This window comes from Cydia fagiglandana, chromosome 15, assembly GCF_963556715.1.
Source record: "Cydia fagiglandana chromosome 15, ilCydFagi1.1, whole genome shotgun sequence".
In the NCBI taxonomy this organism is placed as follows: Eukaryota; Metazoa; Arthropoda; class Insecta; order Lepidoptera; family Tortricidae; genus Cydia; species Cydia fagiglandana.
Window position 1 is genome coordinate 13506081 of NC_085946.1, and position 26876 is coordinate 13532956.

A 26876-nucleotide genomic window follows, 5' to 3' on the forward strand; every position below is an offset into this window, starting at 1 on the left:
GTTGGTTTGCGACAGCGAGAAATGCTAGCATCTCAGTGAGGATTAGCCATGTGGAAACAGATTAATAGAGCACTACCGGATCTGTGGAATTGATTAACATTGTGAGTGACGTCGACGTGAAAAGTCGGTCATTGCTAAACGCCGGTTAAAATGGTAGTTGACCAATTGTGAGCGCAAATCTATTTAAGGTCGCACCTTGCGCTACTATGTAAAAAATATTAGTGTAGAATAAAAACTTCGCATTTCTTTTCTTATACGAATAAAGAAAATACCTAGTTAATTTGGACAAGCAAAGTGTGTGTTTTTAGTCACTCGCGCGACATGTTTCGGAGAGCCTAATAGGTCTCCCTTCTCGAGCATTAACAGTGCGAGCAGCGTAAAATTATTCAATATTATTATGACTCACAACAGTTTAAATTCGAATTTTGCCAACTGAACAACTTGCTCCTTTTTTTAAATACTTTTCCTGGATATTGGTAGTGAAAATTTCACAAGCTAAATGCTGACAACATGAATAGCCGTCGCTGTGACGCTCAAAATGGTGTAACAGGCGTTTTTAAATCACCAGAATTTACTGTATAACGTGGGAGTCACAACTTTATAGGACTGACTCATAGCTGTTTACATAAACCGATGACACAAATCGTTTCGTCAGCGTCCAAACTTACAAGAAGTCCGTTTGATACACGGAAAATCGATCGGTTCCCAACTATGTACTTAATAGATTGTCGGCTCTATTCGGGAAATGAATTAGAGACTCACTAGATATGAAATAGTAAAGATATGTGACGTTCCACTGCAAAAGGTACCTGATGGCGGCCGGCGCCGCGATTCGGGAAATGAATGAGAGATTCAGTAGATATGAAATAGTGAAGATATGTGACGTTCCATGGAAAAAGGTACCTTATGGCGGCCGGCGCTTACGTCACATAGTGCCGCAATAATATTGGAGCGGCGTTAATAATAGCGCAAGCGACAACTGCCATAAGGTACCTTTACCCTTGGGACGTCACATATCTTTACTATATCGTATCTAGTTAATATCTAATTCATTTCCCGAATCGCGCCGTGTGTTATCATCAATCTTGGGCGATACGGGCGGAAAACTTCGCGCCTAAAAATACTTTCTGTAAGTATTTCTCTGTGATTAATTCCTGATTGAGCGTTAAGGAGTAGAGATGCAACGGATAGTTGTTTGGCCGGATACCGGATACCGGATATACGGCCTGACCATCAGCCGAATATCCGGTATCAGGCCGCCGAATATTCGGCCAGCGGAACTATACCTAAATACATTTCGGTTTTTCAGATGCATATTCTGCAGGTTTCACCTGTTTCCTAGTAAACGTTCGCGCGGACTCATTTCTAGGTTCGAATTAAATGAGTGCGCGTGCAAGTCAGTAGAATGATTAAATTGTTTTAAAATAATAAACAAGTACGATTATGACCGTGTCTGTTTCTTAAATCCAATTTGTTTACTCCGAAATCAAGCAATGGTACTATCCGGTATCCGGCCGGATAGTAAAATAATAGCCGGATATTAACTCACATTATAGACGGGCGGGGGACGGGGGGAGGGACGGGGTTAGACGGGTGTGAGTTAATATGTGTTCAAAACGCGAAAGTTTCAAATATTATAATAGCCGGATAGGCCGGATACCGGATATCCGGTGCATCTCTATTAAGGAGCTTATTTAAGGTGAATGACTCCCATATCACCTAGTTACGTAAAAGATAATTTAATTTTGTAGCTATAAGTACATTTTATACCTCCACGTTCCAAATATTATTAACTTGTGAAGGTCACGAAAAGCAATGTAATTTAACCTGAGGGCCTACCGCCAACCACGTTCGACATGTTGCCTCCCTGTCACACTTACGTACGAATATACAAGTGCGACAGAGAGGCAACACGTCGAACATGGTTCGCGGTAGATCCTCTGGGCTTTGGGCGTGGGAAACGGTATTTTAATGAGAAATGGGTATGATTTAAGGAAAAAACAGGGCAAGTGCGAGTCGGCCTCGCGCACGAAGGGTTCCGTACCATAATTCAAAAAATGGCAAAAAAAACGGTCACCCATCCAAGTACTGACCCCGCCCGACGTTGCTTAACTTTGGTCAAAAATCACGTTTGTTGTATGGGAGCCCCACTTAAATCTTTATTTTATTCTGTTTTTAGTATTTGTTGTTATAGCGGCAACAGAAATACATCATCTGTGAAAATTTCAACTGTCTAGCTATCACGGTTCGTGAGATACAGCCTGGTGACAGACGGACGGACGGACGGACGGACAGCGAAGTCTTAGTAATAGGGTCCCGTTTTACCCTTTGGGTACGGAACCCTAAATATCAGCACAGGTGTAGGAAAAGTGATTCCAGTAAACTGTTGACGTTCTTCGTTTAATTTCGGCGTTACACGTGTCATTTGTGAGGTTTGCGTAGGGTGGTATTCCACCTATCCAATTTCTTTGTCCAATGTCATTACGTCTCACTCTCTCATTAAGGAAAATGTGAGACGCAATACACATAGGAAAAATAAATTGGATAGGTGGAATACCACCCGTAGCAGGCGTGTCTCACTCCGCGATTTCGTCGCTTCGCTACAGGTAGCTAAAAGTGCATCCGTTCGGCCCCAATTTTGGGGTTTGCCATAAGCCGCGCGTGGCGCTATCGCCACCTAGCGGCCATATCTGTGACGATCTTAACAGACGCGTTTTGTTAGAGAGTGAGTCTTCTGTACGTAGTACTATTATTTATTCTGTGCCCGTAGGTAAATATATACGTTTATATGCAGATCCATCATCATCTTGTCGGTGGAATAATCGCGATATTCTTGTTTACACACTGCCAGTTTCTTGACTTCCGAGAGTTATTCAAGAAAAACCGTTTTTCGAATATACGCAGGAGCCTCATTCAGTATACTTTTTGAATTTACACTCCCAGTGACCCCCCGAAGGGACCTACGAAAAAAAAATCCAAGAACTAATTATTCACGGGTCAAAATCTATAATGACTGAACGAAGTAAGTAAGTTTGCTAAGTCAGATTACTCTATTATATGTAAGTAGGTATCTACTATGATGTCTACATACAAGGAAGATGATATTTCGTGCTTGCCCTGCGCAACTTGCCATGTCACTACTGCGCGTCAATTGAAGACCCCTCGACCTTGCAGTTCCGCATTATATGCAAGGTAATATCATACCTATTACCTACTATTTTTTATGACATTCCCACGCAGCTACAATATTGGTTACTATTTTATTAGTAAAATAATAATTATGCGAACAAATGTTTCCTGTAAACTCAATAAATGTAGGTTAATATCTAAACAACCGTAAAATGGGGTGAGTAGGGTCAAAACTGAAATTCAAACCTCGATAATATTTTATTTTTACATATAAACTGAATGGTGTATAATAACTAATAAGTGTTCCGGACGTTTGTATTTTAGTTTTTATTTTATTTTGGGCAGTTTCATATTTCATAACTTTGACGATAAAGAGGAAAACCCACCTTACCCCGTAGTGCCTCGTATTAGGGGTGAGAGGGGTTTTCATACAAAGGTGATTTTGGAAGATTGTTGGATCGATTTTTTTTATTATGCGTATTACTATAGCTCCATTTAAAATTGGAATACATTATTTTTGTAGCAGTAGCCTTAAAATCCCTTCTCACCTCCCTCTCAAACCTTCTCTCCCCATTCATAACCCACCTCTCCCCGCGAAACCTACTCACCCCGTTTTACGGTCATTAAACGATGGGTGGGTAATTGGGTATGGTACTTGGTAGGTAAATGTACAGATACTCTTATGTAAATTAATTGTTGTAAAAAGTAGCAACATGAAAATACTTTTTCTTATAAATTTTTCTTATAAGTACCTACTATATTTTAGTAAGACTTATTTCCTTTTTCAGATATATCAAGTTTACTTATAGTACTATTGATTTTACTTCAAATAGAACATACATATTTGTGGTGTGTAGACTGTAACTTTTCGTGATGAGGGGTTCGTTGGGTGAAGCGTAGAAAATCGCCGCTGGAACGCGCTGGCCGTCGTGCTGTCTCGAAGTCCGCTATACCTCCATTTACCGGAATATGTGTTGTGTGAAATAAAAACACATATATCTGAGTTTATTTACTGGAGAGTGTTCAGGCAAGTGATAGAGTTAAGCTCTCTGAGTTCTCTGAATATGCTACAAATGGCGCGGGTTTATATAGGAATGGCCGGGCGATTTGTATCTCTGAACTAGTGGGCATTATATGCAGAGTGAGTTTTATTTATTTCTGTCAATCTCGTTAATTATAAGCACGTATGAAAGGAGCACGAATCCTAGACTTATAAATAGATACAATATTAAGCACGTATGAAAGGAGCATGAATCCTAGACTTATAACTAGATATAAAACATTCCACGCAATTCATTTGACATAATATGTGAGCACAAAGTAAAACATAATATACAAAAGTAAAAATAGCAACCTAAACGTAAAGACTAATTCAACACATGCATGAACCCTAATAGCTATTTACGACAGTCTGCCCCACGTGTGTTAACACCGTCTTCATGCGCGGAGTAAATGGGGATGAGTCTAGAAACTGGGCGGCGGACGTCACCTGCGCGTGTGCGAACAATGGCCATCCAGGCCAGGATATAGCTGGGCGATTACGCCTCTGGGCCACGTTCCTCGTTACTACGTCACCTTCATGCAGTTTCTTTACGTTTTCTTAGCGAGCAATACGGCTTTGAAAACCTCGGCGGCAACCAGACTACCAGCGGTGGCGCGAACTAACCGTACATTATCAATGAACGATCGCCACGCGGGTGCGAGTGAGACGGATATAGGCCTGTCCCAATCGATCCCTGTCCGCCAAACGAAACGTAACATATCGCGATCTTGCTCTATTATTTCGATCTGTAAAAACATCTGTTTGACGTCGGCTAACACCGCGATTTTACTTTCGCGGAAGCGCATTAATACGCCAAAAAGTGACTTTAACAGGTCGGGGCCAGCCAACAGCGCGCTGTTAAGCGAACGTTCGCAAGCTGTGGCGGCCGTGTCCCAAACTAATCGCATTTTGCCGCGTTGCGGGTGAAAAGTTGGGAAATGCGCCAGAGGCCACGTCCGGGGTGCCTCGGGGGGCGGTGGCGAGTCTATTTTCTCCGCGTAACCTTTGTCAAGCAACATACACTTTGCATATTCGGCTTTAAGTTTCGCATCGTGGTCTAGCTTTCGTTCTAGACTGTACGGCCGTTGCAATGCTTGCGCTTGGTTATTGGGGAGTTTCTCGTCATTTGACCGCCAAAGTAAGCCCGAGCGATACCTTTGCTCCCCCGGTATCTTTTCGCAGGTGGCTTCTAGTAAATCTAGCGCACGTTGGTCGGGGTCGACCCGAGGCAACTTTTGCGAAACGCCTAATGATTCTACCTCAGAATGCCGTTTCACAAGTTGTAAGGCCTCGTCGTCCGCGGTATTAGGCTTTGCGTGCCCAACCAATTGTACCGCGGGCGCGATTCTGTCCGCAGTTCCGTGTAGCGTCAAAGTCATTGTCGCGCCTTCGTCAAGTGGCGCGAGGGTTTGGACGGTACCTAACGGTTCCGACACCTCTACAGGCATGACTTTGTGACACGTCTGCGGCAGTCTAACATTGAGTACTGCAGGTGCTGCCGGGACTCTATTACCGCTCGCGGACGCGGCCGCGTTTCGACCGTGTAATAGTTTATTATGTCCGGCTTCGCACTGATTCATGCCACACGCGACATATTGGCACCCATAAGGCTTAGGGTGAGTCGCGCCTAAACATCTACAGCACAATTTAGCACCCTTTGCCAAGTCCCATCGCTCAGATATAGTCGCGGCTAGAAATTTCGAACACTCACTAACTTTGTGTTCTTTGCCGTTCTTACATATGGCGCACGCATCGCGCGAGACAGAGACAGACGATGTCTGCTGCCTGGGCTGAGCTGTGGTTGACGCTGGCTTTTTCTTTAAATTACTATCGCGGTGCTTTACTTGAGCTACGGTCGATTTATTAGAACGCGATCTATTTCTCGTATCACGTGTGTATGATTCGCGGGAATCTGACTCCGAATCCGAACTATAGTCGCGAAAGGACGCGGGGGCGCGAGACCCAGTGAGAGCGCTGCTCGATCGACTGGGCCCGCGCACAGAGGAAACCGCGCTTCGTTCACTTCGCGATCCACTAGACGTATCACGGTAGAATGCGGGGGCGCAAGACCCAGAGAGAGCTTTGCTCGATCTTCTAGGTTCGCGCACAGAGGAAACCGCACTCCCTGAACTCCGCGATTCGTCAGACGTGTCACGGTAGAACGCGGGGGCGCGAGACCCAGAGAGAGCTTGGCTCGATCTTCTCGGTTCGCGCGCAGAGGAAACCGCGTTCACTGCATTCCGTGATCTGTTGGACGGCTTATGTCGGTTTATGCGCTTGGCCGCAGTGCTAATTTCGTTAAGAAACTCGGATATCGCAACTAACCCGGGTGATTCTACGTTAGACTGCCTATATTTGGCCCATTCATAGCGCACTATCAGATTCAACTTATCCACGATTTTATTCACGAGCTCAGGCGCGTGCAAGTATTTCTCTTGACGCAAGGATTTAATGGTGGCGACGGCATTCGCTACATGCGCGGCGAATGAGGTTATATTCGAATTGTCTTCGGATAAACGCGGCATGCGTTTAACGTTATAAATTTCCGTAAGAACAATCTCCTCAGGGTCGCCGAACTGCCGCTCCAGCGCTTCCATTATCTCGTACGGATCCTGAACCGTGTACATTATTGATTTTACGGCCGTCCGAGCTTCGCCCTTAAGTGCGCGCCTAATCCGACTGACGTTATTGACGGCACTAAACATGGGCGACGTATCTTCGAACTCTGCCCTAAATGATATCCATTCGGTGATATCTCCGCCGAATGCAGGTAATTCCGGCGGTTTATGGTACATTGGCGCGTAGGTACCGTGCGGTACCTCTAAAGTGCGCGGGGTTGGTTTGCTAGTCCGTTCGACGGCTGCCCGCGGCGGCGGTGGCGCGGTCTGTTTCGGCGGCGGGATTTTAACGTTTTCCTGTGCGATCTCGTGCTGTAACCTCGCTTGTCGTTCTACCCAACTTCTGGTACGTTCTTCGACGGTCACGTCACTGCTGCCGACAGACTGCGCCTTCAGTTGCGCAACCTGCAGCCGTAAATTTGCAGTGTCGGACTTTGTCTTAGTAGCTTCGACGGTCGCGTCACTGCTGCCGACAGACTGCGCCTTCAATTGCGCAATCTGCAGCCGTACATTTGCAGTGTCGGACTCTGTCTTAGCAACGGCTAGACGGGCTTTACGAACCTCGAGCTCGGCCATTAGCACGGCCAATTTATTATCGCGTTCCCTAACCGATTTGCGACTCCTATGCGAATCGCGATTAGACGGCGCCCGCGACGGCGACGGCGGCGCATCGGCGTCTTTATTCACTAGCGTACCTGACCTACTACGATTTACTACCGTGGCATCTAACGCTTCCGAGTGTACCGACTCGTTTCCACCGGTAGCATTCGGGTTGCCACTGGTGCCCTTGCTCCACGTATTTGTCTCGCCGGACGTAGTCTTACCGGACGAGGGGGTAGGGGTGTCCATGTTGGCTGCGGGCGCAGGCGGGCCCTTGGTGCGTGGTCGTAGGCTCCTTGCTTCCTTTTCGGACATCTTTCTGGCTGGAACCACTTCACTTCACTTAACACACGCGGGGGTCCCTAACTTGACCTGCCTATATCTATGACTGACCGTTACTGAGCGTAACGTCAGGCCCTAAGCGTAGCGTGGATCCCTCGTGGCACTGAATCTCCCGCAATGGCAAAGTGCAATGCCTAGAACGTTCGAAAGCAGTGTGTGGGTATCAACCATGTGACACATGCAACGAAAGTTGCCAGGACACGTGAGCGGAGGACGACCTACACGCTGCACGGTCCGACCGGCAAGCCGGTAAATGGGTACGGAAAGGTATTGGGGTTGGGTCTGAGCCGAAGCGAACCTCTAGGCCCAGCGCGTTCTTTTTTCAGTCTTGCCGTCTGAGTCAAGCAATGTCGCTTAAAACTCAGCGCGTACTTGTTTCTTTCTTGCCGTCTGAGTTAAGCAATGTCGCTTGAAACTCAGCGCGTACGTGTTTCTTTCTTGATTCTGAATTAAGCTATGTCGCTTGAAACTCAGCGCGTACGTTTTTCTATCTTCATCCGGCTTCAAAAGGACCAAACTGTGGAGTGTAGACTGTAACTTTTCGTGATGAGGGGTTCGTTGGGTGAAGCGTAGAAAATCGCCGCTGGAACGCGCTGGCCGTCGTGCTGTCTCGAAGTCCGCTATACCTCCATTTACCGGAATATGTGTTGTGTGAAATAAAAACACATATATCTGAGTTTATTTACTGGAGAGTGTTCAGGCAAGTGATAGAGTTAAGCTCTCTGAGTTCTCTGAATATGCTACAAATGGCGCGGGTTTATATAGGAATGGCCGGGCGATTTGTATCTCTGAACTAGTGGGCATTATATGCAGAGTGAGTTTTATTTATTTCTGTCAATCTCGTTAATTATAAGCACGTATGAAAGGAGCACGAATCCTAGACTTATAAATAGATACAATATTAAGCACGTATGAAAGGAGCATGAATCCTAGACTTATAACTAGATATAAAACATTCCACGCAATTCATTTGACATAATATGTGAGCACAAAGTAAAACATAATATACAAAAGTAAAAATAGCAACCTAAACGTAAAGACTAATTCAACACATGCATGAACCCTAATAGCTATTTACGACAATATTAATCATGCAAAGCCTAGGTAGGTGTAAATGAGGGTTAAAACCTATTCATTTAACTTACATTCCTGCACACGCGAAGCTATTAAAATGCAACCAGCCTATTTAAAGCTTCAGTTCATTTGAATATCCGTTTAGCATTCCCGCTACTCAGGCACTAGGGAAAAAGCCTCGATGAATTTAAAGGTCAAATCATATACGAATGCCCTAAATAAGGTTGCTGACTTGTAAGGAAAACGCAGGCAGGCATTGCCGTCTTTTGTTTATAGGTATATAAATTATCTGTGATTTATAAATGGAATGCGGTGTCTCTAGTGCGTTGAAATACCTATGCAGTTACTGTTAATTGATGTTGGTCTTCGATGTTCTAGTAAAAAAAATCCTTATATACGACCCGGAAAATGTTATGAGTTTGAAGTTATAAAATAGTTATGTAGGCTGGGAAATTTACCGCAATTAGGATGGTAAAGCCCCCCAAAGGGGGAGGCCTATGTTCAGCAGTGGACGTCTTATGGCTGAGATGATGATGATGATGATGATGAGGATGGTAAAGGATAAAAACACTTAGGTACCAAGTAATAACATACCTACATATGTCATACATACATATAATCACGCCTATTTCCCGGAGGGGTAGGCAGAGACCACATACCTGTCATAGTTGTGTATTATAAATATTATAATGTTTATTGTCCCATACCGGAACTCAATAAAACTATTATGCTGAGTAAACTAGGAATAAAATACTTGTAAAATGTCCAAACATATTTATTACGTTTTTTTTTTATTGAGAAGTTCAACAGTGTTTACATTAAATAATATACAAAAAACATGAGAACTTATAGCATAGCCAATAACAGAACTTCCTGGAATTTATACATAATAAAAGACAAAACCCGGCTGGGGATAATCTTTATGACGGTAGCCATATTTGCAACTTTAATACCGCGTTTATTTTATTTTACTTAAACGGCGCTCGGTCAAATATCTAGGTGTATTTAAAGCTACGGGCTAATCCGCACCCAAAGGGCAATAACGTGGTAAATGACAATAAAACCTAATTGGGGTATTAACCGGGTATAATCGGGTATGCGGGTGGGCACTGGGCACTTGTGACCACTCGTTACCTTGCGCGGTGTCGAGGGAATAGGGGAGTTCATACTGTTCATATCAATGCCCAGCGCTTAATAAAAATACTCATGCAAAGGCAATGAAGACGGGGCAGGCACTTTTGTACATATTAAAATTATTGTAAACCACTGTGAGTAACCCACGTAATTTAATCGAATACTAGCAGTACATGTTCTCCTAATTATTATTATTTTTTGCCTAATTGGCATCCGTTTTGAGGATCCTCAAAACGGATCGGAATTACGTGAGTTTGAGTGAGCTTACGTGAGTGATTAGGTTTATAAAAAAATCTATGTTCGAATGGCCGGGGGCACGGTAATTTTAAATTTAAATACATGATTTTTTTTACAAAATCATTTCACGAATACATTAACTTCGTTAAAGCGATATAAAAGAGAGAGAGAGAGGAGTGGATTCGATTCTAAGGAGCTAGGCTCCAATAACATCGATTTCATGAATTTATGAATACCTACCATTAAGCAGAAGCTTTAGTGAGGTAATCATAGCAGTATGACTTTGAAAATGTAATTCAAAGAAATGTTACAATGAAGCTCGTTTCATTCAACAGATACCGTTTTAATAAAAAATAACTCACTTTTAATACTTAAAGGCATCTTTAGATAACAACTAGAGGCAGAGTACCCACGCAAGATATGCTAATCGCATGAATGAGACGAATGTTTATAAAAATATGGTCAGAGAACTCAGAGATCAAGAACACAATATAGTGTTATCGCTTCCGCTTCACATATAAAAATAAATCAGTAAGATATTTATATAATAAAGTATAGAAAATTAAAATGGCGTAACATGTCTATCACAACTTTTGTGATAACGAACTGTCAAAATTTTCAAGTTTACAGACAAGGCAAAATATGCAAAATTGTACAACGAAACAAATTAAGTAATAGGTACATATACAAAAAATATAGGTACAAATTAAGCAAAATTTGACAGTTCGGTCAAGACATCATCAAAGTCTTTTTATAAACTTGGACAATGAACTATGGTAGACATGTCGTCATGTGTCACTTTCTCGAATCAAATAGTCCCTCTGAACAAAAGACCGGAAGAAATTGGTAAAGTTACCATGTTTAGAAAGGCGGATGTCCAGCGCCAAATATAAGCAACACAACAATTTTCCTCGCAGTTCCTACAATTATTTTCAAACAACCTGCTATTATTTTAAAACGCAACGAACTTGGACTAACGGTATACCTCCATGCGCTCTGCCTTACCAGGCGTAACACACGTAAGTCATTGCAATAATCATTCAATAATGTACCTTATTCTTGGGCAACTAAGTCTAAATTCAGGATGGCTTTCCAATGGCTGTTACGGCGGTTGTCAGTAGTGGGGTTGCGCTGGTATTAAGTCATGCGAAAAATTGCTCATTAATGTTAGGAGCAATTAATTTACAAGTTGACCGTTTGCTCTAGTTATGATGTAGCTGTTGACTCATTTAATAGATGCTTACTTCAGATTCATTGTTGCTTTAAAACTAAATAGTAAAAAAAATAGTAGAATGAAAAAAAAAATTAAAAGAAAATACATAGTAGAATTCCATTACGTTATTGATTTTCGTTAGATTTGGATAAAATTTGGTTGAAGTGGAGAGCTCTTCACTCTGGGCGGGATTAAATCACAACTAGTCGCGAAAAAAATGTAAGTATTATTTTCTGTTGAGTTACTACCTATACGTAGCTCAGTGGGAGATTTTTAGGACATACGGTGATATTGCGCTTGTACTTATACAGAATAAGGTAGGTACTCTGTCTATCCACCAAATTGTATCCAAATTGGCGTCTATGAGTAAATCTTAATTATGAGTGTTTCTTATATTCTAGAAAAAAAGAAACATTATGAAAAAACAAAGCATCAGCGTCAAAACATGGATTGGAACAATTAACTGCACCGCTCAGCTTATTAATAATTGTAATTTCTAGTTAAAAATACTGAAGGAAGATGAACGTTTACGTCTATTAATCATGTTAAGACATTTTGATTACGAAGACGGAAGCTAGGTAAGTACTTAATTGTTCAAAATTACCTTTCTTAAAGGAACTTTGAAATGCTTAATTAAGGTAATTTGTATGTTACACACAGAAATGTTCCAACAACTTCACTCTCATAACTTTGTTCACGCTGTAGGTATTTAAAGAATCAAAGGTGTATATAAATCAAAGAATACCTACAATCTTCCAAACTATCCATAAGTAAATTTTAATATTTTTAACTTCAATAGGAGTTTGAAACATAATACGTTTAAAAAGAAAAGTTAAGCATCGAAAGACAAAAATACAATTAGAAGCTGCTATGTCTGATAAAATGTTTTAGTAAGCTCACTCAGCCACTTTAAAATTTACGGCGAACATAACAAAATCGAAAAATCCTACTAATCTGCCTCTCTATCACCCGAATAACCAAGAGAAACTTCGATGTTCGCGTAAGATAAGGTGGGGTAAGACTGAGGCTGCCGGGTCAAAAACAACACTGTGTTCGCGTCTTTCCTGTAGACATACACAAGAGTTAAGGGCTATAAAGGTTAATTTTCTTGTTTAACCCTTATCCACGTGAAAAGCTGTCCTCCTTTTATTTAGAGAACTATGATAAAATCATTACTTACATGCCCACAAGCTGTTAACTATTGCCCACAGGAGAGAAATCTAGCGTGTTCGCGCGAACAGTACATTTTTCTCTCCTGTGGTTTAACTCTTGTGTATGTGTACAGGAAAGACGCGAACACAGTTTTGTTTTTGACCCTGCCATCTCTAAATCCGCCGAATCCGGACAAAGACTTAAAAAACCTGGACATTTGGCGTAAATCGCATTTTTTCCCGGGACGTGTATTTAATTTATACAGTTTTTACCTACTTTGTACACGATAATTACTTTCTAGTACTTTGTAAACAATTAAATTCAATAAGGTGTTTCCGCACATAAAAAAGTGTCCTTTTTGAAAGCCCCCCGGACCGCCTCCAAACTAGGACAAATCCGGGGAAACCCGGACGGATGGCAGCCTTAGGTAAGACTAACATACTTTATAAGCAGTTTAATTTGCTCGAGGCAAGAAAAACAGTTCGAGGATTCCATACAAGTGACAGTCTTACCCCGGTGATAGCTCATAGCTCCAGTGTTGCCAACTCGGGTTTTGAAAAAATGCTAGACTAATGTCTAGATTATGCCAAAATTATGCCAAAGCTTTTTGAAATACCTATGCTAAAAAACAAAAACAAAAATATCACTTGAAATTAGTCACTTAAAACACATACATTTTTCATATTTGCCGCCTTCTTCTTATGACACGATCTGCTTGACCAACTTTATATAGTCCGTTGACGTCCATCCGTCCACTAAAGTCAAAATTCATATGAAAATATGAACCACATAAGGCGATGGCGCATATTGTTGCTGCCAAGTCGGTGCAAATTTGGCTTAGACTAAATTATGCTAAATAATATGCCAGATGCTAAATGGAAAATTTTGGTGTCAAAGCGATTGAAAATATGCCAGATCTGGCATCATTTATGCCAAGTTGGCAACACTGCATAGCTCCCTCTGTTCCCTGTTTACTTTGTATGCAAATATTTTGAGTAATATACAAACTACGACAGTAGCAAAGTGCCATTAAATAATTAATAATACGAGATAAGGACTGTAAGTCAAGTTGGCACTCTATCTCGAAACATAAATAACGAGTCATTTGTCGTAATTAGTCATCGCGTATCTCCGTTCATGGCCTTTGGGGCTTAGTTCAATATTTCATATTTATAGCTTTAAAAAAAGAGATGTATATTTAATAAGTATTATAACATGAATTAAAACGAACTACAGTTAAAATAACTAAAGCTAATAATTAAAAATATTTACTTATTAAAATTTTGATACTTTGGTAGGGTTGCTATGGCCAATCTTTGCGCGAGGGTCAGCTTGGCATTAGGCGTTTGCCGAGTGCCTCGTGGAACCCCGGTGCCCCCCTTACCCCACGAGCCTAGTGTCTCTTTAAAAACATATTTTGAGTGCTTGTAAGCGGGAAGCCATTATTTTCTCTTTTACCGATATTTAATATTTGGTTGGGACACATAATAAATGTGTCAACAAACGATATCTACAAAGCTCCTTGTTCTTTGATGGAAAATATAACCATTATTTATTACATACGTGACTTGAAGTGATTTCAATATATGTACATACATATCTATATTATAGGTAAGTACCTACAGTTTTTTACCAAAGTAATATTGGTATCAATAACACTTATTCTACTCTCTAAATTGCATCTATGCAATTACCTATAGGTAATTACTAATTAATTACTGTTTACTTTTATTACGTACTTTCATTTAATTATTATTAGGTAATTAGAAAACCCTATTGTATGAGCAGTTCAAGAGCTCATAAGTACACGATTAAATATTAATCTTATTATTACTTTCCAACTATAAATAACAAACTATTTTTGAAGTGATTATTGTTACTAAATCGTTACCAATATTTTGTCCGTGCCCGCAAGAAATAGTCCCAATAATCCAAAGGAAAGCTGTTACTAGTACCTATTCCCAAATTAGTTCAGAGGACCTACCGCGAACCACGTTCGACGTGTTGCCTCCCCGTCACACTTTCTTACGAATTTATAAGTGCGACAGAGGCAACACGTCGAAAAAGGGTCGCGGTAGGCCCTCAGCTCCTGTTAGGAACGCAGAGTCACAGATCACTTGTTGCTGTCGAATTGTTGACGCGGACGCTGTCACTTTCAATAGTTTCTCCTTATATGGATAATATTGGATATGCAACTTAGTAATAGTTCGGCTCGCTCGGATTTGACAAGTGTAAGGGGCCCACTGATTAACAATCGGCCGGACGGTATCGGCCTGTCGGTTATACCTAACAAAATTTTGTTTTGACAGTTCCGAACAACTGACAGGCCGACACCGTGCGGCGGACTGTTAATCAGTGGGCCCCTTAGAGTTGGTTGACCGCGAGTTTGTGGATATAATAAGTAGTAGGCAATTTTCCGGTCCCGTTAGTTTCTGATGCGCTAGCGAAATAGTCGGATGCTATCCCCGGTGACATGCGGCCTGACAATCCAACTATTCAGAAGCAGTGGGATGACTTGTGGAGCAAGCATGTCTATGACTCGCTGTTGGGTGTTGCGTCGGGTGCTGACGTGGCTCGCCTTAAAGCCCTTGAGCGACCAGAGTCTGGAGCGTGGTTACAGGCCTTGCCTTCGCCGCAGCTTGGGACGCTCTTAGACAACGATTCTTTGAGGATTTCAGCGGCTCTCAGGTTGGGGGCAAGGGTGTGTGAGGCCCATCGTTGCCGTTGTGGAGTAATGGTGGGGGAAGATGGGCACCACGGTCTGAGTTGCCAGAGGTGTGCTGGGCGATTCCCGAGGCACCACTCGATTAATGAGATCGTGCGGCGTGCTTTAGTGTCGGCTAACGTGCCGTGCGTTTTGGAGCCGCCAGGGTTGAGCCGCACAGACGGTAAGAGGCCAGATGGACTTACCTTGATTCCGTGGCGGAGGGGGCGCTGCCTCTTGTGGGATGCAACTTGTGTTAGCACGTATGCTGCATCTCATTTGAGGCAGACCACAAGCTGTGCTGGCTCAGCAGCGGAGTCCACGGCAAGGGCTAAGCACGCGAAGTATTCCGCGCTGGAATCCTCGTACGACTTTGTACCGGTGGCTATCGAGACGGCAGGCCCGTGGGGGTCAGAGGCTCGCGCCTTTTTTAGGAAATTGGGGCGTCGTTTGCGCGAGAGGGGCTGCGATCCTCGCTCTGCGTCGTATCTGCCGGCCTAGCCAAGGTTACAATCGCTATCGCTTCGACAGTGAAAACAATTATGTCTCTCTATCACTCTTCCATATTAGCGCGACAGTGACAGTTGCGTTTCGATCGCTACGGAGCGTAAGCGATTGGCATCTTGGCTACGCGGCCTGGTCCAGCAGGTTTCCATTGCAGTTCAGCGAGGGAACGCAGCGGGAATAATGGGGACCTTTGAGCCGGGTACGATTCAGGGTGGTTTATTTTAGATTATTTAACAATTTATGTATTGTGCCGTGTTTATTTGTAGTTTTAGTATATAAGTTAGTTTATAGGTATTTATTGTAATGTGATTGCTTAACATAAAAAAAAGAAGTTAAAGTAGTTATGGACTTCATAGCTTACTTATTATGTCTAAACCTGACAGCACAGCGCTGTGAGCTCACCTGAGGAAAAGACGGGCTCAAATTAGCGCATATTGGTGACACCGTCTCCAGTGTATCAAACATATAAATGGGCCAGAAATTCATTTGTTATATTTATACCGCTACGTCAAATGATGGGATTAGTTGTCAAGCGGACCCCAGGTTCCCATGAGCCGTGACAAAATGCCGGGATAACAGAGTCAAAGTCAAAGTCAAAAATACTTTATTCATGTAGGCCTAGTAACAAGCACTTATGAACGTTTTACATAATAATATATTATCTTAAGCTAATTATCAGAGCAATTTATTGAAGTTAATATTATTCCATAGTAATATTGGATTATTATACAGATCAAATTTAATACTAAGAATTTCACAAAAAGATCGTCAAACATAAAAAAAAATTGTATAAAAAATACTAGTCTAGAATGTTTCTAGAATAAAATCTAAATGTCAATAACAAATGTCAATAAAACTTAACAAAGAAGTACATACATTGAATTATCTATTTCGAGTCACCATTAATCCCACGTTGTTTTATCACTCATGTAGTCTTGTGTGGTATAATAAGCTTTAGAAATAAGTTTACGCTTTACATAATTTTTAAATTTATTAATTGATAATTCAGTAATATGGTTTGGAAGTTTATTATAAAATCTTACACAATTACCCATGAATGATTTTTTAATTTTATGGAGCCGTGTGAAGGGCACTGCGAGCTTATGTTTATTTCTAGTATTAATATTATGAATGTCACAATTTTTCCTAAAATTAACAATATTTTTATGTACATACAGAATATTCTCATAAATATATTGACAGTGCACTGTCATTATGTCAATTTCCTTGAATTTATCTCTAAGTGAGTCTCTATGGTTCAATTTATATATTGCTCGAATAGCCCGCTTCTGCAGAACAAAAATGGTATTTATCTCTGAAGCACCGCCCCACAGTAAAATACCATATGCCATAATGCTATGGAAGTAACTAAAATATACTAATCGAGCTGTTTTCACATCAGTTAACTGACGGATTTTGCTCACTGCAAAAGCTGCAGAACTCAGTCTACTCGAAAGAGTAGCAATATGGGGACCCCACTGAAGTTTAGAATCTAAAGTTATACCAAGAAAAACTGTACTATCAACTAATTCCAATTCCTCATCCTTCACAATGACACTTGTTTGCACATGCCTTACGTCACTACTAGTGACAAACTGAATACATTCAGTCTTTTTCTCATTTAACAATAAATTATTAACATTGAACCAATTTACTACCTTTGAAATAGCATCGTTTACATCATTGTACGCTTGTTGCTGTCGTTTGACTTTGAAAATAAGTGAGGTGTCGTCTGCAAACAATACTATGTCATGGTGGGTCTTTACAAGGAATGGCAAGTCATTTATGTAGATAAGGAACAGGAAAGGCCCCAATATTGACCCCTGTGGTACACCCATAGAGACCAATGACCCCGGTGATCGCTGTCCACTCACATCGACCCTTTGTATTCTACCATTTAAGTAGGACTTAAGTAAATTCAGTGCCGATCCTCTAACTCCATAATAGTGTAGTTTCCTGATCAATGTTTCATGACAAACGCAGTCGAACGCCTTAGACAAATCACAGAAGACACCTAAAGCATCTCGTGACTCCTCCCAGGCATCGAAAATATGCTTAATTAGCTCAACACCAGCATCGGTTGTTGAGCGACCCCGTGTGAAACCAAACTGCTTATTATGCATTAAATTATTGCCGTTAAAATGTCGTACTAATTGTGAAAGAACTAATTTTTCAAAAATCTTGCTGAATGTTGGTAGCACAGATATCGGTCTAAAGTTAGTGGGGTCAGAGCTGCTACCAGATTTAAACAAAGGAGTTATTTTACTATGTTTCATTAAATCAGGAAACTCGCCGCAATCGACACTGTTGTTAAATATAACTACCAAGTCAGGCGCTACAATTTCTACTAAGGATTTGACAGCATGGACAGAGACTCCCCAGAGGTCATTCGTTTTTTTGACATTAATTGATTTAAACGCCTTTATTACATCTGAGGTACAAACATGTTCAAAATGAAGGTCTCTACAACACTCTGGAGCGTTATCTTTTAATAATGTAACAGCAGATGAGGGTGATGAATTTAAATCCTTAGTTGTGGATACTGGTACCTCGGTGAAAAATTTTTCAAATTCAGTAGCTACTTCTAAATTGGAATCTATAATTTTGTTATCAATATTTAGTTTCAGTTCTTTCATTGTGTGTTTCGAGCGACCAGTCTCCACATTAATAACTTTCCAAGTTGCTTTAATAATGTCCGGACTATTTTTAATTTTCTGACTTAGATAATTCCGCTTAGCTATATGACAATCTATTTTAAACTTCTTCGAATATTCCTTGACATGTTCTTTAAATTCATCACTCGTATTAAACCGCCGTTCCTCATACAAAGCATACAGTTCACGTCTCCGTTGATGTAAGTCCGCAGTAGCCCACTCACTAAAAACAGATGCACCACTAACTACGACCGATTTTGAAGTAAATATCGCGTTATAATGTTCCATAAAAGTGTGAAAGAATGAATTATACATACTATTAGGACTCATATCGGAAGACAAAAAGGGTAGCGCCTGAACTAGACTTTGCTTCATTCTTTCCACGCGGTCCGAGGTTACTGGTACAAAAGTAATTTGTTTTCTCAATGTATTTTTCCTTAAGGCGTCAAATACCATTAATTGGCCTAAGTGGTCTGATTCTAAATTGCTGATAACTTTTTTAGTAATAGGAAAAATATCACTGAAAATATTATCTATACAGGTGGCACTAGTAGCAGTCACTCTAGTAGGCTCCATAAACATGTGGTTGAGATTAAACGATTTGAAAAGATTCAACAATCTACAAGACATTGTTGAATGTTCCAAAATATTTATATTAAAGTCGCCGCATATAAGTAATTTCTTACTAGAAGGTCATAGTTTAAGTAGGACAGATTCCATTGTTCTTTCAAATATTTCAAAATTTGATAACGCCAGGAAGAAGAAGAAGATGCCGCGTTACTTCTAGGAGTATACCGGGGTGCGTAGCCAACGTGCCATCGTTAAAGGTCCCCGGTCGTTAAAGGTAACACAGGCGCGTTTTCCGGGCGGGGTGTGAGCGTTTTATATGTAAAAGCGGCGCGCCCCGCTCACTCGCCGCCCGCTAAACGCGCCTGGTGTGACGGAGCCTTACCGCTCCTTAGCGAACGAAACGCAATATTGTAATGGTATTGCGGAGTCTATGTAACTTAGCCTATGGGTGTAAAGGACCGATAAATGGCGTCTCGTGTATTCAGCGTGCAACACGTGGCTTTACTGAATTAAGGGATACCTACGGAGTAAGGCCTTGGCTGTAATTAAGACTACATTGATGGCCAGTGACTCTATGGGACCAAATACTTAGATAGAAATACTAGTGTAGGAGCAGTTTAGCATCTGTGATTAAGTTTTGTAACTTAATACGCACGAAAAAAAAAAGGCTAATTAGGCTGCCTTTCCACTTATGGCCCCCCCACATCTAGCGTCTTTCGAGCGTCGGCGTCTGTCGGCGTCTGGTCAGTGCTATGGAAAATGACGTCGCTGCGCAGTTGCGTCGACGTTGCGTCGAGCAGCGGCCATAGAGTTGTAGAAGCCGACGTTCGAAAGACGCTAGATGTGGGGGGGCCTTAGACGGAGATGAGAAATGTCCGGCGTGGCTCACTCCGCGATTTCGTCGCTTTGCTACAGGTAGCTAAAACTACATCCGTTCGACCCCAATTTTGGAGAAAGCCATAAGCCGCGCGTGGCGCTGTCGCCACCTAGCGGCCATATCTGTGCTGATCGTAACAGACGCGTTTTGTTAGAGAGTGAGTCTTCTGTACCTAGTACTATTATTTATTCTGTGGAAATGTGCAGGAATCGATCAATACCATTGGTTGTAATTCTCATTTCTTCTCCGCTCCACTGGATTATAAATTTATAATCAAAACTATTGCTTAATTCCCATACGTCTCCTCTCATCTCCCCGTCTCAGTGGAAAGCCAGCCTTATCAGCGAAAATATAGAAAACAGTCACTCAACCTAAAACATCAAGCAACTTTACTTTTTATGGAAGATTTAGAATAGGTAATAGGTATAGAAAACAGTCACTCAACCTAAAACATCAAGCAATTTTAATTAAACACACACATTAAATTAAACGTATAGTCCCAAAACCTCCCTGGCAACGGGAATGCAACTGGCAACTTATTTTTGTGTTTTTGGTCATCCTGTAAAGCCAGGTAGTCAGTCTAGTCCGGCAGTCCCGGCAGATTAGTCAGATGTTGTAACAAATACCCTAAATTGTTTTAATGGCTAAGGGTAACATTCCATTTCTGACCGCAGCTGCACTAATACTAGTACGAACGCGTCGGTGTTATTGTCAATTTCCAAAGTAAAATGAATGGTAGTGCTGCTGTCGTTGGAAAATGGAAATGGACTGTCATACCTTAAACCCAACGACGGTATGTTGTTGGTACATAATTCCATTACTGCAAAAACAGTATCAATTACGTAAATAAAAACAAGAATATAAGTAATCTGTCGTAACTTTCATACATAAAAAGATTTACGCTTAAACTCGTAAACAATATTGACAGTCTCCGTTATAATTTACATTAGTAATATGTTCTTACCTGTTTGCCCTCATTTCCAGACATTCCCATTTCGCTGTCAACAATCTCGTTACTGCGACCAGTGTTCCTAGCAATTTTATTTAACCTCTAGCCGCCCAGAGACCTATAAAAAGGTCTCCTGTTCCATTCTAATTCGAACTTTGTGTTGACAAAATAAAATTTATTTTTGCTTGGCGAGGTTTGACGTATGGGCGGCTAGAGGTTTATCATACCTAGTCAAAGCAAGTCACATTCACACGAGGAAGTGATCAGAATATGTAAGTAATCCTATATAATTTGCATATGCGCAAATTTTTAAACATACATGCATGCATTTTTTTTATTTAAGAAACAAACAGTACCTATTTTATAGTTATACAGGGTGTTTAGTACATCGTTTGCCAAATTAAAACGGCAGATAGGTTAAGTCATTTGCTATCTACTCATGCCTAAAAAAATTGGCCATGGTTTTTTTTACTAAATACTGCGCAAGTAAACATTTGAAATTTACGAAAAACTGGCATAGAGCTGAAAAAAAAATCGTGCACAAAATTAAAAATTTCTTAGCCTGGGAAGATAGCAAATGACTCAACCTATTTTTTCTATCATTCAGCAATGGGGATTACTCCTCTAAATAATATTTTAATACCAAGAAAAACTACAAACAGCGAAATCAAAATTTATTTCCTTTTTTACGGCATCAGCTTTGATATCACGGCCGCGAGTTAAAAGTATCTGGTTTTAGTTGGAACATAACACGCGTATTTTTCACCCGGATGACATTTACGAGCTCAAAAGGGATATACCTACACTACAGATTGATCCGGTGCTAAAAGTAGAACTGGCGGCGTCACTTCACTCGCCCTGTACAGTCAACGGTAAAAATATGGGTGTACAAATCATTTCAAAAATATGTCCCATAACTCTTATGTCAGTGAATTAAGAACTATGGGACATATTTTTGAGTAAGTTGTCTACACCCATATTTTTACCGTTGACTGTACCTAGTGAAGTTATAGTGTGTGTAGCAATATCAAAGGTATTGCGGTAAGTACACTGCCGTATTCAAACTTCAAGATATTCACAAGAGACGACACGTACTAGATCCATTCTAGATACGTTATAGTTTAGATATCAACTACATAGTTCTCTTTTGCAGCGCATTTCGGGCAACCAATGTCACTTTTACGTTAGATAGAGTAAGATATCTATTAGATGTGAATTGGATCTCTAAGTCATATCTTGTGGAAATCGTTCAAGAGTACCTCCAGAATCGCGCAAATGTCAAATTTGACAGGTTAGATCATAAACATATCGTTATCGTATCTTGGTGATGTCTAAAAGATATCTAATAGATGTCTATTTCAAAATCCGAATTGGGCCCATAGTGTGTGTAGCAATATCAAAGGTGCGGTAAGTACAGTCAGCTGCAGAGAAAACCGTTTGTTTTTAGTATGAAGAGCATAGATTAGAAGCTTGTATGCAAAGGTGCTAAACGAATAGTATTGCTGACTGTACAATAAGTAGGTACTTTTTCATGGCGGTTAAATAAGAAGTGCGTAGGTAACAGGAAAATTATTTTTCACTACACCAGCTAGTAAAAGCTTTCTTTATACCTACTTATTCTTCAAAAACTGACAAGAAATTTGCATTTTATACCTACACAAGAGTCCCAAAAAGTAATCAGATGGAAGATTTGAGTTAATTCCTCATGTTGACTTGTTGAATTGACTTTAAGATAATTTGAATGGTAAATATTTAATAACGTTCATTTGGATATGATTTGAAATGCCTGTTTTACTTTCAAGTAGTATTTTCCCCGCATTGGTGGGATTAATTATCTTGTGTTTCACTCGGGAGCAAAGTTTGTTTAACCCTCGCAACGCTCAAGCTCCCACTTATCACTTATCGAACCACTCGCTAATCTCGCTACGTATGCGCAGTTTCGTCAGCAAAAAAATCGTTTTTCATTTATTTTTTAATTTATCATTTATATGTTTATTGACAACTTACATTAACTTGTTTTGTTTATTAAAAAAATCTTAGGAAAAGTCAGCAATGTCAGCATACATGTTAGTGATTTTGTTTGCGACAGGGATTTCCTATTTACTTCTGTTTTAGGCGCTAATAGTTATTTCCTGTTTCTGAAAGTTACGCTCTCACAACCTGGTAATCTTGGTAAAATGTAAAACTAGGCCGAGAGTGCTTAGCTAATTTAATTCCCAGAAGTTGGGGCACTCCGTTTGTTGGGGCACCTTTGGAAACACAGGAGACAACATTTATTTTGAATCCGATAAAGTTTGCTTTCCGAATTATTTATCCTTCTTTCTTATATACTTAATATAATAACTTCTTAATATCCCTACTTAATATTATAAATGAGAAAGTATATTTGTATGTGTGTCTGTTACCTTTCCACATTTAAACCGCTGAACCGATTTAGATGGTATGGAAATAGTTTGACGGGCCTCAAATTATAATCCCACGAAGACGATGTCACGGGCAAAAGCTAGTTTATAATAAAGTTAAATAATTTTAGTAAAATCCGAAACCGTGTTTGAAGCGCGTTTAGAAAATTGTATTAAATCCTATATTCAACCAGTTTCCAATAAATTTGTTATGCCAAAGCACGTTATTACTCAATACGTAGGTAATACCAACCTTTGTACATATCTGTTGAATACAAACTAGATCGGCTCGGGCTAAACGGATATATGCGTAGAAAAGTAGGATTTGCCTTTGACCGTCATTAATCTTTTGCGGGAAAGTGGTTCCTATAATTGTCAGTTTATACCCAGATGACGCCACTTAAGGCCAGGCCACACCAACTGCGTGTGCCAGACGTGCAGGTGCGAGTGCGCTAACATGACGGAGCTGCGCACGCACACGTTACGCAAGCGGTGTGTCGTCTCTCATAAGGAACCTTATATTACCACGCGTACGTGCACGTCTACGCACACGCACCCGGTGTACACAGTCCTTAATGCAGCAGGTTCTTAGTTCCATCCATTTTGTTTGGTGCTTTGACCTCTCAGGGCCTACCGCCAACACCAAAAAATCTAAATATTTAGGATATTCGAGCGACAGAAAAACAGATCGAGATTTTCGATTTTTCGATGTTCGTGGTAGGCTCTGTTGTCGGTTTTGGGTTCCGCATCCTTTGAACGAAAGTTGAGTCATTTTGAACCAGATCAAAGTCTCAGTTCCATACATGTCAAAAAAATCTCAACTTCCATTTAATAGTTGGCGCTGAATATTGAAGGAACGTGATTTTTAGGGTTCCTTACCCAAAGGGTAAAACCGGGACCCTCAACTGTCTGTCTGTCCGTCACCCGACTGTATCTCATGCCGCTATAACAACAAATGCTATTTTTAGTATTTTGTTTACGAGTGTACGGAACCCTCGTTGGGCGAGTCCTTCTCGCACTTGTCCGGTTTTTAAAGACGTATAATATCAGTCATCTTGTTTTGTTTGTCCGTAGTGGGAAATGACGAGCTGCTTCAAATAATAGGAACTACAGGGTCTATTAGGGTAATTTGTCATAAGTCACGGTAGGTGAGTAATAGTATTGTGAACATGGTTTTGCTAACGTAGTTTCCCTGTTTGGCTGTCAACACTGATATGTAGGTATTTACTAGGTGCTACCTTGAGTAGGGGTCCATATTGGGTTGCATTGTAATAATATTAATAATTGATTGTCCTAACGTAATGTTACGCATAAAACTCATTTCGCATAATTGTTACTGTGCTGGAAATATTAACATTTCTGAAAAATTAGAACACAAACCTAACCTAACCTACCCTATTCTATACAACCTATGCAAAATATTTTAGAAAATACTTTCTGTTTCTCTACAACGTTTTTTGACCATTAATTTCCTGACCTAATGTAGGGATTGAACTATTGTTTCTGAAATTAGGTCAATGATTAACAACATATTAAAGGAACCGATCAGTGATGGAATTTGTAATATTTAGGTAAATATTAGCGTGGATACATGAAATGTGTTTTTACATATAAAATATGCTTTTTATTTGTCATAAAAATATTATGTTTTAATATTTCAAATTAGGTAGATAGGTAAGTTTCTTTCTAAACGAAATAATTCATATGAATACTAAGTAATGGGTACTATAAATACTAAAGTAACTTTGTCTTTACCATTTGCCTCTTACGAATTTTCAACTCATTTACTAAACCATTTTTGATAATGTTTCCTAGGAATAGACATACCTAAGAAGCGTAACTTTATTTTTGAAATTAAATACATAATTCCTTAGAAAGTTTAATATAACCACGGAAGAAAGAACGCGCTCAATATGACACAGACTTAATTGCTACAGTGCTTTGGGGTAATTCCAAGCGACAAACACCCGAAATCTAGTAAATTATGATAATTACCTGTAAGTAAGTATATAATTCTTATTACATAAATACGAACGAAATATCATATTGTTTAAATCATCACCATACGTATACCTAGCATTGAGTAATAGCAGACTGTATAAATCTCACGTTTACTTTATTTATTTTTTCAATTCAAATAACCGTTAACTCATTTATAATTTTTATTTCGACGTATTAAAACTGTATGTCGGTACTTGATGTGAAGCACAGTACTTAAAAAAAAACTTTGATCACAAGTAAGGTAGTTGTAAACTCGTCAATAGATTATTTGAAAAACTTACCGTATTGTTTTCAAAACTGCAATCCGATCAGTGCGATTGTTCCAAGTATTCGAACACACTCAAATATCTTTTTATTTCTTTATAAACACTTATCACTGCATAATAAAGTATGGTTAAAAACACAATCCTTGTGATATACCGAATGGTCTCTGTCATCACAGAATTTGATTATACATCGGGCACTTTTTTACCATTTAATAATATTCGCGCCAAAGTGGTGGGTAGGCGCACATGCGTTCTGTCCAACGCCATGTGTCACACTGACATAACGAGGAACGATAGCGCACAATGCGTATGCGCAGGCAACAGAGTAAACAGGCGCAGATAGTCCACTTTTATACTCTATGTGAATTAAAACCAAAATATTACTTCGCTAATCCGCGAATTAGCTAGGCTACTTTGACGTCAATTATGACCCAGTAATTTTTTTATCCAATGTAATGTCACATTACTAATGTGACATATAAAATGTATTTATGCCTATTTAATTTCGAAAAGAACATTAAAAGGAGCACTATAATTTTGTATCATTAATTCTTGATTATAAACATTTTTTTTAACGGGCATCACAAGTTGTAATATAGGTACAGTTGGCCCAAATATATTTTTATGTTTTTTACTTATACGTCTTTTCCAATATATCTTTAAAAAATAAAATTAAACCACCAGCCACCGTAGACGAGAAAATGTCAAAAGCCATTTGTTGGTAGATTACCAACAACAAGGTTAGGGAGTGAACTTCATAAAAAATAAATAAGTACCTATAATAATAAATAATATTAAATGCCATGAAAATAAATAATGATTTAAAATAAGTACCTACCTAACCTAACTGTTACGGCTCGGCCACGACATCACGCGACTGGCGACGGCGGCAGCGACAACCATAGGTGGAAACCAAAAGTCCAATATCTGTCTCGCTCCAACCTATGGTTATCGCTGCCGCCGTCGCAAGTCGCGCAATGTCGTGGCGGAGCCGTAAAGTGAACGTTCTATACATTTTAATTTATGTCGCCATTGTCAATACAACGGAGGGACACCGGAGTGACTCACGCGCCGCTCCTGCCGGCTGCGTCATTCATAGCGTCCGCAAAACCTGATTTCGCCATTATGACGTCACATTAAAGGCTATAATTGAATGAACCGGTTACCTTTTATTTATAATAGGTTGGTCTTTACGTTGTTTGCTATTAAGTTCAATATGGTCGCCAGTTTTTACTATTGACGATAAACTGGAATAAACATGTGACGTACCTATAATATATGTAGGTAGCTACTAACTTGCTTAAGAGGATACGTTAGTGGTCATTTTCCATACAAACGTTCTAGAGATTTTCCTATCTGGATTTTACTAGACGAGTCAGTACATCAGCCTGTCAAAGTCGAAGCA

The 26876-nt window shown here is 40.2% G+C and overlaps 2 protein-coding genes across 3 annotated transcripts in view; both read right to left on the minus strand.

The window, feature by feature from the left end:
- Nucleotides 1–25799, minus strand: part of LOC134671410 (G-protein coupled receptor moody-like) — an 82228-nt gene extending 56429 nt beyond the window's left edge. For both annotated transcript variants that reach the window (XM_063529264.1, XM_063529265.1), the window contains exon 1: nucleotides 25487–25799. The gene's annotated coding sequence lies outside the window, so the exon portion shown is untranslated. The remainder of the gene's footprint in view (nucleotides 1–25486) is intronic.
- On the minus strand, nucleotides 4720–7704 carry LOC134671602 (uncharacterized). Its single transcript, XM_063529460.1, has 2 exons — nucleotides 7223–7704; nucleotides 4720–7162 (listed from the first exon to the last, which is right to left on the minus strand). The coding sequence occupies exons 1-2, from the start codon at nucleotides 7702–7704 to the stop codon at nucleotides 4720–4722; spliced, it is 2925 nt and encodes a 974-aa protein (XP_063385530.1).
- Nucleotides 25800–26876: the final 1077 nt, after the last annotated feature.